Genomic DNA, 12,999 nt, shown 5'->3' on the forward strand with positions numbered 1-12,999 from the left:
GTCTGCGGCAGGCCGCGGCGTCCAGCACCGAGGGTGTCGAGGTGATCCCCGAGCCTGCTTCACACTCCGAGTCCCGCGAGGACCTCCTGCAGGGCTCCGAAAGCCCCGGTCAGAGCTCCGAGAGCCCCGGTGTCGACCTGGCCACCTGGCTGGGCTCGATGCCGCGACTGCGCTCCGAGAGTCTGGACTTCCCGGCAGCCGGCCTCTCACACGGCCTGGGTCAGGAGCAGGAGGGTCAGGAGATGGATGAGCGACACCAGGAGTTGGATCAGACCGCCGTCGAGCTGAGGAGATCGCCACTGACAGCCAGTCCCGCTGCTCTGACGGCGGCAGGCCCGATGTCGGTGTCGTTAGCCCGCTGTGACAGTCTGGTCGTCCCTCCGACGGCCGATAACAGTGACTGGGAGACGTGGTCCGAGCCGGACCGGAGCGTCAGCCGGGCCCGGATCGGACTGGAGAGGAGCTCGCTGGAGCCGCCGCCGGCCGAGGCCACCACCGACACCGACACCCGAACAGGTCAGTGGCGGTCACACACCAGGACAGGTCACTGGGGTCAGATACTGACACCAGGAGAGGTCAGTGGGAGTCAGGGTTTAATACAAGCTCAGACACAGCAGGGGCGATGCCTAGTCAAATGGCAACCTGGTAAAATCAGATGTTTCTTGCTTCAGATCAGATCAGCAGTCTATGAATCCTTCATGCTGCGCTGGTATCTCAGCATAATCATCTTGCAACGTGCTCCTATCCTTTGTCGCCTCGCACTTCGCAGTGCAATGATGCTGTCTCTGACGCCGTTCTTCCCTCCCCAGGCCGCTCCGTCCGCCGGCACTCCTCCACCGAGCTGCGGGAACTGGAGGGTCGGATCGAGGGTCTGCGACACGTGCGGGACGGCCTCTGGGCAGAGGTGGCCATCTGCCAGAAACTGGTCACCGGCGCCGGAGCCACCTCCCAACAACAGGTTAGTTATACCTAATGCTGCGCGAGAGTGGCAGGAAACGGGTTCCAGTGGGATTCCTTTGATTGTTCGCGATCGCAACTATCTGCCCCTGATCCTCCTGTTGACTCCCGCGCTGACGCCGCCCTCCGCGCGTCCCCGGCAGGCTGTGACGGTGCCGGTGGCGGTGCTGGAGGACGTCCAGCAGCTCCACCGGCGACTGGAGGAAGCCGTGGCCGCCAGCGGCCGGCTCTGCGGACGGAGGGAGGCCGAGCGGAGGTCCCCGCCGCCGCCCGAGCTGACGCTGGCGCTCACGGTAAGCATCGGACTGGTCGGTTCGGACACAGCGAACACGACACTTTGCGGACCTACGACTGAACTTCTGATTGTTTTCTATCTAGTTTGCGTGATCGTCCAGGTCTCACAGTGCTTCCTTTCAAAACTTAGGTTCTTGCACACAAGATGCTGATTTGTTTTGAACGAACTCGAGCTATGCAGCTACTGACATGGCATCTGCTGTACGTAGATGTTTCGTCACGTTGTGATTTACACATGCTTGCATCGTTGCTTTAATGCACCCAGTGAAGATTTCATCAGTATTGCAATGTGTATTGCACGAAAGGGGACAGCATCGGGAAATGAATGAGGCGACATCCATATTTAACCCTCGCCCTGGCAGGGCATTTTTCATAACACGGCCTGGCAGGGGGGGGGGGGGTCGATGCGACCCCCCTCGCGATTGGCTCCTATGGCACCTAGAAACACCAAATTTGGTAGGTAGGTGGGCCCCCTGGAGTTCTCGCCCCTCTGCAAATTTGGTTGCTCTAGGTCAATATTTAGGGGGGTTTTGGGGGGTATAAATGTAAAAATTTCGCTAAAAACAGGTCAAAAGTTTTTCGCTTATAACTTTTCATCTAATTAAGATAGAGCAAAAAGAAAAGCACCAGTGAACTCAGCACGTCAAGGCGCGCCGAATGATATACTATTTAGCTTGCTTAAGTGTACTTAAAGTTTTTCTTAAATATTAAGTAAACTTAAATTTATAAATTAAGTTCAAGTTAACCAAATTGCATCATATCGTATATCATTCGATTCGCCTGATCACCAGGAACACAATGATACCATTTTTTAAGCTCTAGCGTCATTATGTGCCAAGTTATTGGCAAAAACGTCATTTGACCTCAGTTGACCTCATTTGACCTGACCCATGGATAAGAACACCAAACTAAGAAGCACCAAGTGACCTGCTGTTACGTACTGTGGTTTCAAAGCACAAAAGTGATAGAACGAAGCGGATAGGGGAGAGTGGGGTGGGTTGTATCAGTTTTTACTCCGAGACCCATAACCTCGTAACTATCCGTGATAAACTCATTATTTCCATACTATCTCCTTCCTTGATTCTTCTGCTTTTTTGTGCAAAGTAACTTTTCCGCTACCTCTACCAGTTTTTCTTCTACGGTCTGCCGAATAGAACAATGTTTTTGATACAACTTGCCCCATGGCTTGGGTGAGTTGTATCACATGGTGGGGTAATTTGTATCACCAGGTATTTCACGTTTCAGGGAGTGTGCTTGCTACTGGGTTTTGAGCATAACAACAACATTAAATGGGGTTGATACAATGTATATGCTCAAAGGCTTCACTTTTATTAGACCAAACTTAGGTCAATGCAATCCGAACGAAACATCGAAACGAACGAAACATCAACAGACTAGACGCAAAAGTGGCCCGTTAAGAGCAAAGAAGCCAACACATTGTGCCAAAATGGAACCAGTATTGACTAGCTACCTACAAACGCGAGCCAGGGCTTAGCTTTCGCGATCAAAAGCAACATACCCATACATACATACATGTTACAACATACCCCACCCGGCTCTGATACAACATGTACCTCGCCGCCATCTTAGAAAAACATCCTCGTGCTCAAAAACAGCGGACAGCTGGAGAAATCCATTTTCACTCACGCAGCCTTAGAACCTACCCTCACCACCGCTACGGAGATCTTTCAAATTCGTGCACATCTAAATGTCCAAAACACACATTTTCTTGCAACTTATTTTTTTAGAATGACATTAAAAAAACATAAAATCGGCTCTCACCTCGAGACTTGTCCACCCAGCCACACGACAGAACAGGGAAAGATGGCGCCCGGAAAACCTCGTCGGCTGGTCGTATCACGAGCGCCATCAATTGGATAAGTTTCGCACAATTCGCCCTGATACAACTTGGACATGATACAACTCTCCCCGCTCTCCCCTATCTCCAGTATTTTCCGAATTTAGTATTTTCCCATAGGCTTAACATTACGACGTAATGACCTCTAACTGACCTCAGGTCAGTGACCTCAAAAAAACCGAACTATATGCTATACAACTCGGTGAACTTAGCACATCCTGAAAGTTTGAAGGAAATCAGTCCAAAACTGTGAGTTGGACAGGTGCAAAAAGAAAATTGAAATTTGACCATGACCTTGTACCGGTTTTTCTGACATGGTGACCTGACCCAAGGTCACCCGGAACTGAAATTTTCAGGTCATATGTAAAAAGGTTGCCCCATAAGCTGTGCCAAATTTGGCGGCGCTGCGCGCCGCCGCCGCCGTTTTTACGCTAGCTTCGAAAAACCTTAGGGGGGGGGGGGTCGCATCGACCCCCCCCCCTGCCAGGGCGAGGGTTAAGTTGTAACTCAACCTCACTGAGTGCATCGTCATGTTCGCATTTGAATTACAAAACCCTCACATGACGCACATAGTGCAAAGCATGCAACACTCAACAAAGCCCATGGTAACATATATGTAATCGCACGGACAGATGCGATCGTGCAATTCCCTTGTGCTGAATAATGCAGTGTGCGGCTTCCATCATCTCTCATTACATTTTACTTGTCGCTAGGTTTTCTGGAACGCAATACGAAGCACCACACGCTGTAAATATTCCCCCTAGCCCGTTCAGTCATCACACCCAGCCGCTCCTCCCTCTGACAGATCACTCAGGAGCAGCTGGCGGAGAGCACTCAGCAGCTGTCGGCTGCGCAGCAGCGCGCTCAGCGGCTGCGCAGCCGGCTGCAGCTGACGCGCGACCGGCTGCAGCTGGTCGAGCACGAGCGTCAGCAGCTGCAGCAGCAGCGGGACGAGGCCGCCCAACAGCTCAGCAGGCTCTCAGAGCGCCTCGAGCAGGTGAGAGCGCAGCAAGGAAGGAGAGGGAGTCTGAATGGAGAGGAGGGGTCCGATTGGGGAGGAGATGGTCCAACAGCGACAGGGAGGGGTCCGGCTATCTGATCAGACCAATGATCTGACTGCTGTTTGTAAGTGTTTCATGTGCCCCGTGTATATGACAACGTTCCTGACACGTGTGCTGTGTGCCCTCAGACGGAGGCGGAGCGGGCCCGGCTGGCCGAGGCGGCGCGCCGCCAGCCGGACCGCCCAGACGGCGGCGCGCTGCGGCGGCTCCAGCTGCAGCTGCAGCGGTCCGAGCAGCGCCAGCAGGAGCTGGAGCAGCTGGTGCGACAGCTGTCGGCCCAGCTGCACCAGCTGCCGGCGGCCGGCGGCGGCGCGGCGGCTGCCGAGCAGCGCGTGCGGCACGCCGAACAGCAGCTGCTCCAGCTGGGCAGACAGCGGCTGCGCGTGCAGACCGAGATCGCCCGGCTGCGCAGCCGCGCGCGCCTGCTGCACAGCCGGCAGAGTGTGCACGAGAGCCAGCGGGCCGAGGCAGAGGCCGAGGAGGCGGCGGCGGCGGTGGCGGAGGCGGCGGGTCAGTCTGACTACAGTCACTACTATCAACAGCACCAGCAACAACAACTGCAGCAGCAGTCTCAGCAGCGGCGGAGGAGAAGGAACAGCAACACACCAGCCCCGGAGGAGAGCCGGCTGGTCAGGGAACTCACAGAACAACTGGAAAAGGCGCGAGCTCAGATCGATAAAATGCGCGCCAACGCCCACGACTATGACGGTTCGTTACCTTTGTACGAATTGTTCTTGTTTATATTTCCCCCAGCGCACTTTTATTTGTTGTTGAATTGACCAGGATCGTATCAGTTCTGCTATCTCACGGTCACCTCAAAAGCTTCATGTTGCGTTTAGTTCCATTTAACGCCACATTTCTCTCCGCTCCCGTTTATGCCTGCCTGTGCGTCCGTGTGCGGTCTGCTCCTCTCACGGCGTTGTGCGCGCCCGTGCCACCCCTCCCCGCTCCACAGAGGCGGGCCACTCGTGTCCAGAGTCGACACGCAGCTGTGAGCTGCCGCTGGCGCCCTCCTCCCCGGGCGGGCCGCGGCTCAGCAGCCACTCCGAGTCGGACCCGCTCGAGCCGCTGCGAACCAGGTGAGGGGAGAGTGGCACCGCGCGGCCGACAGACTGGGGACGGGCGAGCAGGTTTTCAGCTGGAATTGAGTGATCGAGTAGACTTAGTCGCTTCTTCGAATGTCGTTGTCCCTGAGTGGATTTATCTCACCCCTGTCCGGTGCCGGCAGCTGCGGCCAGCCGGCCTACTCGTCGCCGGACCTGGGGATCGAGTCGGACTGCCAGCGCTGCTCCTCACGGACCTCCAGCACCACGGTTCTGTCGCAGCGGCTGAGCGTTACCGGTAAGTAGCGACAACGCCGCTCGAGCGAGGCCACTGGCTTTGTTTGTTTTTGTTTGTTTGTTTTGTTGGGTTAGGCCCTTTCGGTCTGACAAAACCATTGCAGAGCCGGAAGGATGATAGGAATTAGGGGGAGAGTGGCCCGTCCAGAGGACAGGCCACCCAGCCCCAAGGCACTCACTGCACCCGGCTACGGAGTGCGCTCCCTCGGGAGCAGCGGTGCCGCTTCAAGGGAGCAGCCCGCATGAGATAAAGTTGCCTGTCCAGCCCGGAGGGGGTTGCGGTGTGGAGGAGAATTATTTCAGTATCCTGAGGATAGAAGCACGGAACGGTGAGGCCACTGGCCAGCCCTGTCTGCCCAAATGAACACGAGCTCCGTCTTTGGTGTCTGTTCTTGTGATCGGACTTTCTCTGGCTGTCTTTGTGACGTTGTTCGACCCTTGTTCCAGAACGGACGCCGCTGCCGTCTGGAGGCGAAGCTACTCCCGTGGCGGGGGCGGGGGCGGGGGCGGGGGCGGGGGCGGCGGATCCGGGCGCCCTCGCCTCCACGCGCGCCGCCCTGCACGAGGCGCTGTCTCGCCTCAGCTGGAGCGATTACAGCAAGACTGCTCCGAGCGCCGCCTGTCGGGGCGTTGGACAATCTCAGCTTCTGTCCCCGCGCACCAGGGGAGGTCTGCGCCGGCCGGTCGCTGGGGCAGTCAGTCCTGCCGCGAGGTGATAGACAAGAAAATGAGGGGGAGGGGGTCATTTTGACGGAGATCTCGGGGGAGGTGGGATGGAGACGGACATGTGCCAAATGAGCGGCTACGGTTGCCGCCAGCTGAATGGTAGCGTCTTCCTGTTCAGTGATATCGTGCGGTCGTGGTGAGGTCAAACGTGTTGCATTCGTTTCCATTGTTCGCTGTGGGTATTGACTATGTCAGAATGGGATAAAGTGTGTCTCATATTCCACATGTTCCGTCTGAGAGTGGATTGTGTTGTCGATCACATATAAGGTGCCAATGTGTGTGTGTATTTGTGACCGCCTGTGGCCCTGTTCCAAATGTGATGACGCATTTTGATACATGTATTATTCCTGAATACCGTCTTTGCACTGGTCACGATTGAGAAAATATGAACATGAAGTCTCGGTGAGTTGATGCCAGATGGTGAGGGGCATATTTCGTTATCATATAATCATATAAGAGACTACACAATTGAGCACAGGTGTCACTAATGCCCATAACATTCAGCAAAATCACAGGATAAAACTGTTTTCAATCACGATAAATGTATTTGTGCATTACACGAGAAGTGCTTATGCTCGATAATATTACATGGGTACACAATATTTCCAATAACAGATGACCATCAGCTTGAGATGATCTCACATTGCAGATCAGGACACGAAAGTCGGAAACTCTCCTACCCATAACATCCACACATGCGTACAATAATCTATCGACAAAGAAAAGCTCGTTTATCATGCACATCACACGGGCATCGTCAATCACATGCCACGACGACCACGGACAAATAAGATGTTATGGGTTTACGAGGGCTGAAAGCTCTGAAGTCAGAAAGGACGGAAGATAAGTTAACATTAGGGAGGGGAGAAGGGTAGTTTGAGGAACAGACCATTGCTCAGTTACAGCTCCCCCACAGGTGCACACAACGGGGCAGTTGTACCATAGCTCCCACACAGCCTCCATGTCCACCGGGGTCCATCGCTCAGCGGCCGACTCCTGCGGCTCCATTCACCAAACACCACTGGCCGCTCAGGCGGGCTGCGCCGGCAGCTCAGACACAAGCCCCTCAGGCTGAGCCACCTTCGCGTGCTGCTTGCGCGCGTGCGACACCATCTCGTAGTTGGTCCGGAACGTCTTCTTACACACCTCGCACACGTGGGTGGCGGGACCGTGCATCAGTCGGACGTGTTTGACCAGAATGCGACGCTGTTTGTACATTTTGCCACAGATGTGGCACGAGTGCTCGTTGCTGGCCTTGTGCGTCTCGCGGTGCCTGAGCATGGTATCTTTGCGGTCGAATTCCTTGCCGCAGAGGTCGCAGCGGGACGCGCGGTCCGTGTGTAGCGTTCGGTGGCGCGCCAGAGACGTGGACACCTGGAACGCCTTGCCGCAGTCCTCGCACTTGTACAGTTTCTCGGGCCGGTGACCATCGGCGTGGCGCGACAGCTCACTCTTGGAGGGGAACGTCTTTCCGCACTGCTCGCAGCGGTAGCCTCCGCCGCGGTGCAGCCGCTCGTGCTGCCGCAGCGTGGTCAGATGGGTGAACCGGCGGCCGCAGTCGGCGCAGCTCAGCTTGCCGGCCGAGTGGCGCCGGTGGGCGGCGGCCGGGCGGCCGGCGGCGGCGCGGCCCGACCGCAGTGCCACACCGTGCCGCCGGCGCAGGTGCAGCTGCAGTTTGTAGTAGTGCAGGAACGGCGCGTCGCACCGCTCGCAGTGGAACAGCGAGCCGTCGTGCAGTCGCAGGTGCGGCCGCAGGAAGCGCCGGTGGCGGAACTGCTTCTGACACACGGGACACTGGACGGCCGAGGTCGGGGCGGCGGCGGGGGCGGAGGCGGGGGCGGGGGCGGCGGGCAGCGCGGCCGTGGAGGCGGGGGAGGGGGCCGGCGCCGGCGGCGGCTCGGTGGAAGCAGACAGCGGCCGCCCGCCGCCCGAGAACGGTCGGTCGATCTCCTCGAAGTAGCCCTCCAGGTCCTCCAGCACGACGCCCTCGGAGATGTTGGACATGGTCTCGGCAAACTCCCTCAGCAGGTCCTCACCTGCGGCCGGGCGCCGGTCACCGGCAGGTCCGTGGATCCATACGCACGCCACAGGGGGTACATAAAACAGCGCTACGTGAACCCAACAATGGCTACCAAAAACCTGTAACTTGATTCCTAACTCGAGTCGTAAGGAATCGAAGATCGCAAAATGATACGAGCTTTTGCTCCATGTCGACATTGGTTGACCCAAAACTTAAATTGCCAATGATGCAAGTGGAGATAACTGGTGTCAAAATTTTGGCCAAATACTCAGTTTGGTTAGCTGCAGATGTTACTATCAATGTATTTTCGCTCGCTTAGGGGAGAGTGGGGTAATTTGGCCGTTTTTTTTTTTTAGAAAACGATGTAACTAAAAATCGACAACACATTTCTGCATTTTCTCAACGCTGCCAAGTGTGGCATACATTTTACTTTCCTGGACAGTAAACTTGAAATGATAGAGTAACTAATTATATTGAAATTGTGACGTATTACAAAGGTCTGCAAAGCGGCCAAATTGCCCCACTAGCAGGGTTATTTGGCCGGGGGTGTGGGGCAATTTGGCCGGTGTTAGTTTCAGGCCATGATTTTTGTTATAGGTGAGTCAGCTTCACATTCAGCAATGACGCGTGTCCTACGACGCATTTGAAGCATTTTGGAGGTTGACTCAGCCGTCACAGGGGTCGAAAATAGTCAAAATAGCGGCTCTAACTAGATGCGATGACAGTTTTTTACGAGTAGCTTTTGAAGTTATCAAGCTAGGCCAAAACTAAAAGTACCATCGTAATTCTCTCGTCATTCCGCATCGGCCTAAGGCCAAAGGTTGACTTTAGGTCACGTTACCTCAGGTCGCTTGACCTCAAGGTTACGTGAGTTCAAGGTCATCATGTATATCATTCGATGCGCCCTGACGAGCTGAACACAATGAGACCATTTGCGCGGCTGTATCTTTTTCTGTATTTATTAGCAAAAAAGCGTTAGGTAGCCTTTGATGACGTCACATGCCCTTACAGCTGTCCAATAGGAAATATGTCATCAAGCCTCAAGGTAGTCAAAGTTGGTCATGAATTATGTCCTTTATGGTATAATTGACCATGACAACCTGGCCGTCCCAGCATAGTGACTCTGAGCGCACCGGCCAAGTTGCCCCGCTAGTCCCGGCCAAATAACCCCACATTGCCATTCTGAAAATTTTTGTCTATAAAGTCGTCATGGCTGTATAGAACTAGATGAAATAGCTCTTGGAACCGCTGAACACCCTCAAGAATGGCGCTATAATGTTGGAATTCGTTTACAGCCCAAATACTACATGTTATACAAATTTTTAAACGGAAGTAAAAGTTACCATTTTCTAAAGAAATTCACGTTTTATTAATTTTGAATAAAACTAAGAGGGGGAAAGTTTTGACATTTGTTCTGGAGTTAGTTATGACAATCACAAGTGGATAGAGACTAAAGTTATTTCATTCACTTTTATTAGCTTTCGTACAGGTGGGGGCGGCCAATTTACACCACCGGCCAAATTACCCCACTCTCCCCTATATCACCTCACCGGTCATCGAAATCCCATGAAAGAAAGTAAGAAAGAAAGAATGAAAAGACTGGACTGGGCAGCTATGCAAAATGGCATTCAACGACAAAAAGTAAGGTCAACGATCAATAATCGACGTTTCATTCGACCGCTGACCCAGCGCAAACCAACCCGTCACAGCGACCAGCGGTAAGTGACTCAGCGATTTTGGTAGCCCAGTGTACTCACCCCTGTCGATGGTGCGCCGAACGGGTCGCCGGCCGCCGCCGGACGGCTCGGCAAACGATACGGACATGGTGCCCTGCGCGGGACAGGTAACAGGATGTCAGTTACCGCCGTACACCGAATTTACAGCAGGATACGTCATTTACAGCCGGGCAAACGACACAAACGGAGTGCCATGTGCGGACAGGTAACATGATGTCGGTTACAGGTAATCCAAAGTCCACTTCCCACTCCACAGCCCACTCTCTCTGGTCCTGTCCCACCATCACGACCTCTCTCTGACGCTCTCCCCTGTTCCCTCCCCACGTGACTCACCTCTGAGGGCCTCTCCTTCACGAGAGGGATGGCCATGTCGGGCTCCGTGCCGCCAGTCACCTCCAGGGACGGCCAGTTCTCGTCGGCCAGCGTACTGAGGTCGGCAGTGTCTGAGGGCATCGGTTAGAGATCGGTCAACGACCGGGAAACAACGGTTCGTCGATAACAAAGGGGAAACAACGATAACAATGGGAAACGACGAAAGACAATATATGACAGCGGGGTCCAGGACCAGATCAAAAGACAATTAAAACCAACCAGTCCAACAGCACAATTCGAATGACCATTACTTCGATTAGACTTAGAAAACGAATCGTTATGTTCATTGAAAACAAAATAATTTCGAAAGCAATGCTTGCTCGCAGCTAAGTATCATTCAGCTATTATTCAGTTTTAGCAACGAACTCGACCTATGCAGCTGCTCACCTGAGAACACGGAGAGGGTCTCGGTGCGGTCCAGCAGACTGGCCGTATCCGCCACGGAGAGGATCGACAGCGTCTCCTCGAGGTCCCGGGCGCGCGCCGCCTGCTCCTTCAGACCCTCGAAGCCGACCCGTTTCTGGGAGGCCGCCGGCGGCCGCTGCGGTGCCGACGGCTGTACGTTGGTGATACCCTCCCAGCCGCGGAGACAGCCGAGCAGCGGCCGGGGTGACGGCTGCTCCGGCGGCGGCCGGGGCGCCTCCAGCAGCGGGGGCGGCGGAGGGGGAGGTGGGGGCTGCTCGGCCGGGCGGGGAGGCTGCAGGGCGGACCGCGGCCGCTTACCGCGCGGTCTGCGGGCCGCCGCCGGCCGGGAGCGGCCGGCCGGCTGACCGGCGGGCTCCGGCTCGGTGCCGACCGCTACTGTGGCCGGCTCGGGTTCCTGTTTCGGCACCACCACCGGCTCCGGGGTCGGCTCAGCCGGGGTCTGACAGCCCACCGTCCTGGTGCCGGTCGGCGGCGGCGGCTCGGTGCGCGCCGGCCGCGCGATGCCGGCACTCTCCAGGACAGCAGCGGCCACCCGGCGCACCAGCTCCGGCCACGGCTGTCCGGCCAGGCCGCGCGCGTTCAGCAGGAAGGCGCCGTACGGGATCTGCACCACCAGCCGCTCCAGGTGGAGGCTGAGCACGCAGGCGGCGCGCCGCTGCCGCGCGCACCGGTACCGCGCCGCCAGCGCCTGGTGCAGCCGGCGCACCGTCAGCCGCGCCGCGTTCCACTGCTGCAGCGTGGCCAGGCACGGCGCGCACACGCTCTCCACAATGTCCAGCTCGTCGCGCGCCGCCGTGCTGATGTGACCGGCCAGCAGCTGGCGCAGACTGGCAGACTCTGCGGCGCGCTCCGGGTCCGCGCCGGCCGCCGCCGCCGGTACCGGGACATTACACACCAGACAGCACTGGAGGAACGCCGGCTTCTCCAGCTGATTGTCGACAGACATGGTGCTCATGGCTGCAGGACTGCGTCTGAATCCAACTTATCTGAAATGGCAACAGTACAGTAGCAGCTGAAACAAACATTACAAACCAAAGTCAATTTTCAGTTGGTGGCAGCTAGTGCAGGATGCAGGTGGTGCCCTGCCAGGTGTCAGTTACTCAGTTGTCAACCTCGCTGGTCAGTGCTCTGTCACTTTTGTAGCCTTACTTTGCAGTTTTTTCTGACACTTCACAATAAATCAATACCTACGGAAAATCACCTGAAGAATATGAAGATTTAACAGCCATGGGAAAATTGACTGCCAATATGAAAAGAAATATAGGTATTAGCTAGGTTGGTTGATATTTTCGATCAGCAATTACTTTTTCCATATGACAGGGAAGTTGTAAGCAGCTGCGACAGGAAAGTTGTAAGCAGCTGCAGACAAAACAATGCAACAGGCAACATTCCTGTAGGTAAATCATGCATGGTCATCTTGCTCTGCCAGGCAAATTCCCTCACCAGTCCAAAAAGCTGCATCGATTGTAACTAGGTATATTTGTGGCATCATAATCTGGCAGCAGTCTTAAGACCATGGATTGTCAAACTGCCTTCATATATTTATAGGGAAGTGTGATGCCTGATTTATGACTACCCAAATAAACTGGAGCTTGCTTTGTCAACAAACTTTGGTAATGACAATGGAAAAGCAGGTATCCCACTTGACACTTTCCTGTCAACAGTTGAAAACAGTGAGCAAGCTCTAGCCATGAGATGGCTGCCAGTTTGTTACATCACAACACCAGCTTGTTAAAATACCAGTAATAAAAATATACTATTGACAGCATTTACGATAAAGAGGAAATTGCCTGGGACTTGGAAGCAGGATGACACAAGATATCCAGGAGAACAATGCTTAGCAGCGTAGATCTGAAATTTCAATGCCTCAGCGGTATATCTATCTCGTAATGATGTGGGAAATATTTTGCATCAGGTACTTTTCAAATCAAATTTCACTTATTGTGAAAGCAGTTTCTTTTCAGACAATCAGAGTAGATCTTGAGCAAATTAAAGCAGGTTCTTAAACAAACATTTAGCATCTGAGGCACCAAATTCACATATCATTCAAAAGCACACATCACCGCGATTTTTTCGACGATAGGAACTAAGAAAGTAGGTGGTCGAATGTCACCAAAAACTGTGAAAATCTACAGATCTTACTCTATCTCACCGCGCCCAAGGCCATATATAGGACCGCGCCGTTTTCGTCAAAGCTTCTGCTGGAATT

At 54.6% G+C, this 12,999-nt stretch overlaps 2 protein-coding genes across 2 annotated transcripts in view; one reads left to right on the forward strand and one right to left on the reverse strand.

Annotated features, from left to right (window-relative positions):
• The window catches only part of LOC122391966 (trichohyalin-like), a 7,880-nt gene extending 738 nt beyond the window's left edge, over positions 1-7,142 (forward strand). Inside the window, exons 2-9 of the mRNA XM_043386343.1 lie at positions 12-516; positions 810-958; positions 1,101-1,250; positions 3,915-4,106; positions 4,299-4,878; positions 5,126-5,249; positions 5,399-5,511; positions 5,958-7,142. Coding sequence (XP_043242278.1) covers positions 12-516; positions 810-958; positions 1,101-1,250; positions 3,915-4,106; positions 4,299-4,878; positions 5,126-5,249; positions 5,399-5,511; positions 5,958-6,226 — 2,082 coding nt within the window. The 3' untranslated portion in view covers positions 6,227-7,142. The remainder of the gene's footprint in view (positions 1-11; positions 517-809; positions 959-1,100; positions 1,251-3,914; positions 4,107-4,298; positions 4,879-5,125; positions 5,250-5,398; positions 5,512-5,957) is intronic.
• LOC122391988 lies at positions 6,991-12,941 on the reverse strand. The gene is made up of 4 exons (XM_043386375.1): positions 10,752-12,941; positions 10,326-10,435; positions 10,014-10,086; positions 6,991-8,272 (listed from the first exon to the last, which is right to left on the reverse strand). Exons 1-4 carry the CDS (start codon positions 11,743-11,745, stop codon positions 7,266-7,268), a joined length of 2,184 nt encoding a protein of 727 aa, XP_043242310.1. The 5' UTR covers positions 11,746-12,941; the 3' UTR covers positions 6,991-7,265.
• Between the last annotated feature and the right edge of the window lie 58 nt (positions 12,942-12,999).

The sequence above is a fragment of the Amphibalanus amphitrite genome, unplaced genomic scaffold, assembly GCF_019059575.1.
Source record: "Amphibalanus amphitrite isolate SeventyFive unplaced genomic scaffold, NRLGWU_Aamphi_draft 000464F_arrow, whole genome shotgun sequence".
NCBI lineage: Eukaryota > Metazoa > Arthropoda > Thecostraca > Balanomorpha > Balanidae > Amphibalanus > Amphibalanus amphitrite.